Source organism: Cicer arietinum, chromosome 6 (assembly GCF_000331145.2).
Source record: "Cicer arietinum cultivar CDC Frontier isolate Library 1 chromosome 6, Cicar.CDCFrontier_v2.0, whole genome shotgun sequence".
Taxonomy (NCBI): Eukaryota; Viridiplantae; Streptophyta; class Magnoliopsida; order Fabales; family Fabaceae; genus Cicer; species Cicer arietinum.
Window position 1 is genome coordinate 6,762,067 of NC_021165.2, and position 3,707 is coordinate 6,765,773.

General features: G+C 26.4%; 1 protein-coding gene across 1 annotated transcript in view; it reads left to right on the forward strand.

Annotated features, from left to right (window-relative positions):
• The window catches only part of LOC101492568 (gibberellin 20 oxidase 3-like), a 13,767-nt gene extending 11,229 nt beyond the window's left edge, over window positions 1-2,538 (forward strand). The window contains exons 2-4 of the mRNA XM_004504058.4: window positions 6-402; window positions 1,578-1,902; window positions 2,172-2,538. Coding sequence (XP_004504115.2) covers window positions 6-402; window positions 1,578-1,902; window positions 2,172-2,447 — 998 coding nt within the window. The 3' untranslated portion in view covers window positions 2,448-2,538. The remainder of the gene's footprint in view (window positions 1-5; window positions 403-1,577; window positions 1,903-2,171) is intronic.
• Window positions 2,539-3,707: the final 1,169 nt, after the last annotated feature.

Below are 3,707 nucleotides of genomic sequence, written 5' to 3' on the forward strand. Positions count from 1 at the left end.
TTCAGAAAATTGGGTGAAAAGCAGTGGTGAAATTATCAAACTACCCCTTATTGACATAGGAGCTATCAAGAGTGATGAGGCTGCAATGTCCTATGCTGCTGAAATTGTGAGAAAAGCATGCATAGAACATGGTGCTTTTGAAGTCACTAACATTGGTGTTGACTCAGATTTCATCAATGATGTACTTCAAGAAACTAACAATATTTTTAAGCTTCCATTGAGTAAGAAGATTAGTGCTATAGCTAAAGACTCTGGATTTTCAGTTGCTCATGCAGAGAGGTATACTACTGTATTGCCATGGAAAGAGACATTTACTTTCATGTTCAAACACAACACCAAAAATGACACACAAGTTGTTGATGCCATTGATTCTCTCTTAGGTGAAGAGTTCCAACAAGCTGGGTAAGAATCTCACTTCATTTTTCTTCTTCTGACGAATAGAGAAATTATTATTAATTAAATGATTTTTTTTGGAGATATTTAAATTTTATATCAAACTCTTATAGTTGAAGTGACGAATAAATTCAATTTACACTTATCGATAACTTCAATTTACACAATTTGATTAAAAAATATCATATCTTTGTCAAAGTGTGGTTCATGTTCACGGTACTACACATTGGAGAATATTGATTCTTTTTAACTAAGTCACAAAATCAAAGTTGTGGGATACCCTTTAATCCCATCGGAAATATTATTCTTTGGTGTTTTCAAATTAAATATTATTTTAATATAATGGTCAATTTATTAGGTTACATAATTAAGAGTACAATTGTTATGTATTTATGGTGTAAAGTAATTTTACATTGTGGTTTAATAATGATCAATTATCTAACCATATATGCATATATTATAATGGTTTTTAAGGAAAACTACATTTTACTCAATTTTAATTGAAAGTTGGTGTAAAATTAATTTATACTGAAGGTATTATTTTTTTTCCTCTATAATAAAATACATAAATAGAGTAAGATAAAAATAAAAAACATAGATAGAGTATATGTTTTCCATACCTGTTTTATATTCAATGTTAGTATAAATTTACTAAAAAGAACAAATTCCATTCAGTAATATAATTAACTATATAAATAAATTATAATTGAAGACAAATTCTCGTAATCCACGTTAAAACAATATCCAATTTTTTAACCATATAAAATGAAGTCGTAAGGATAATACGGATAAAAACTTAGGAAATGTAAGCATATAAAACATACTAACTCATCCATAGTCTATCTATAGACACATAGCTGCACATGCATACAAATGTCTCTTATTAGCTAAAAATCAATATCTAATTTCCACTAAACACACATTGGAGAACGGCAATGAATTTTATGTGTAATCAAGTCACAAAATAAAAGTTGTGAGATACCTTTCATCCCATTGGGTGCCAAAGTCCCAAATTAAATTATATATAAAAACACTTGTATAAACTTTTTGTAAAAAAACAAAATATTATTTGTATAATTGAAAATAATATTTTTTTTCATAACAACTAATATTTTAATTAACTATCTATTTTATAGGAAGAGTATTTGATTTTTCTTAAAAAATATAGTGTTTATTTTGACAAGGTTGGTGTATCAAAAGTATTGCAATGCAATGAATGAATTATCTGAAGTGATTATGGAGCTATTGGCCATTAGTTTGGGTGTGGATCGCAAGCATTATCAAAGGTTTTTTGAAGATGCTGAGTCAATGATGAGATGCAACTTTTACCCTCCATGTAGTGCTAGCCTTAGTGGTGCTCTTGGCAATGGGCCTCATTGTGACCCAATCTCAATTACCATTCTCCTTCAAGATCAAGTTGGAGGTTTAGAAATTTTTGCAGATAACAAATGGCTTGCTCTTCCCCCAAAACCTAATACACTTGTCATCAACATTGGTGATACTTTCATGGTATGTTCAAGAAAATTATTCAATTAATATTAGTGTGACTCATAGCATGCATGCATCAAAACACATATTAAATTTACCTTTGATTTGCTCAATTTAAAATCTAAAATAACATCTCATTCTATTGTCCACCAATTGAATTGTAGAGGTATATTGTAAAAATTTAAGTTTCACACAAAAAAATTATTCAATAGTTTTTTTTCTTCTAATTTTTTAAATAAATTATATTTTGTGGATGTTAACTTTGGTAAATTTGTATTTATATATCTTAGGCACTGACGAATGGGCTATACAAGAGTTGCCTACATAGAGTATTGGTTAGCAACAAAGTGGAGAGGAAGTCCATAACTTTCTTTATGAATCCAAGAGGTGACAAAATAGTGAGTCCCCCAAAAGAACTTTTGGGAAAAGATGAGGCAAGAAAATATCCAGATTACAAATGGTTAGATCTATATAAATTTACACAAAAAACTCGTAGGGTTGATGCTAAAACACTTGATAGTTTCATCGCTTGGCGTAGCTCTTCACAGCCATCCAACTCTAATTAGTTGCTTTCGATATTTGGTGCTAATAAGTAATCAATAATGCATCTAATAATAAAACTTTTTGTATCGATTAATAAATATTGTACCTTTGGTTGATACATTTGTATTAAGACATTTTTTACCTCAAGTTCATTAGGAAGACAGGGTTTTCAATTTACATTAATAATCTAACTGAAATGTTTGTCGGATACATAATCTGATATCAACATTTTATATAATATATATAATTTTGACTTTTATATTAGTTTTTATTTGTCATTAATATCTACACCATATCCATTAGAGTTGTATTTTATATAGGGTGGACTACGGTATCTAACATTTATGTGTTTAATTATTTGACACGACTATTTTTTTTTTTTTTTTTTTCTGTTAAGTGTATCTCACAAAGATCAAAATAATAGGGGTATTAATATTTAAACCGATCCAAACAACAAAAAACACAAACTCATCTAAGAAAATTGAAAATCATATAAAATCGAATTTTTTTATATATATATATTTAGATGTTCTTTTACGAAAACCACACATATGAGACTAAATTTCAAAATTTTATTTAAAATTAAACTAAACTGCAATTATAAATTTTAATACTTATTAATTTTTTATTAATATAATATATTGTTTTTTATATTATTTATTGAATTTTAATTTTTTCCTAATAATACTTATTAGTTTCATTTAATCTATTTTATTGTTATTTCATATATTTCAAATATAATTAATCAATGTTAGTTTGTAATGTTAAATTGATGTATATTATTTGCTATATTTTACATCAAACCTACTATTTTATCGAGTTTTAATAATATTAATATTTTTTTAGCAATCAGAATTTGAATTATCAAAAACTGATCTAAATTAAACCGTTTGAATTTTTATCTTAAAATTGATCCAAATCACAGTACAAACACTGATAATATGTAATTACTTCTATCAACACTCTATAAACTTTAAGAAATGATGAGTCTCAAAATTAAATAGTTTCCTTCATTTTTTTCCGTCAAACAAAGTGTTTTCTTTTGATTTTTTGCTATAGCACTTTTTTTCCAAAATTTTATCTTTTTTTTTTCTCTCTCTTTCTTTTTGTCTTATTTACAGAAGAGCGTGATTTGTGATATTTTTAATTTGAAATTTCTTCTTATATTATTTTTTTATATTATTTTATTTAAATAAGTTAATTTTATTTAATTTTATTTTTAATTTGAAAGTTTGAACTTATCCATAGATTCGTTTTTAACGAATTCATATTTATATGCTCCA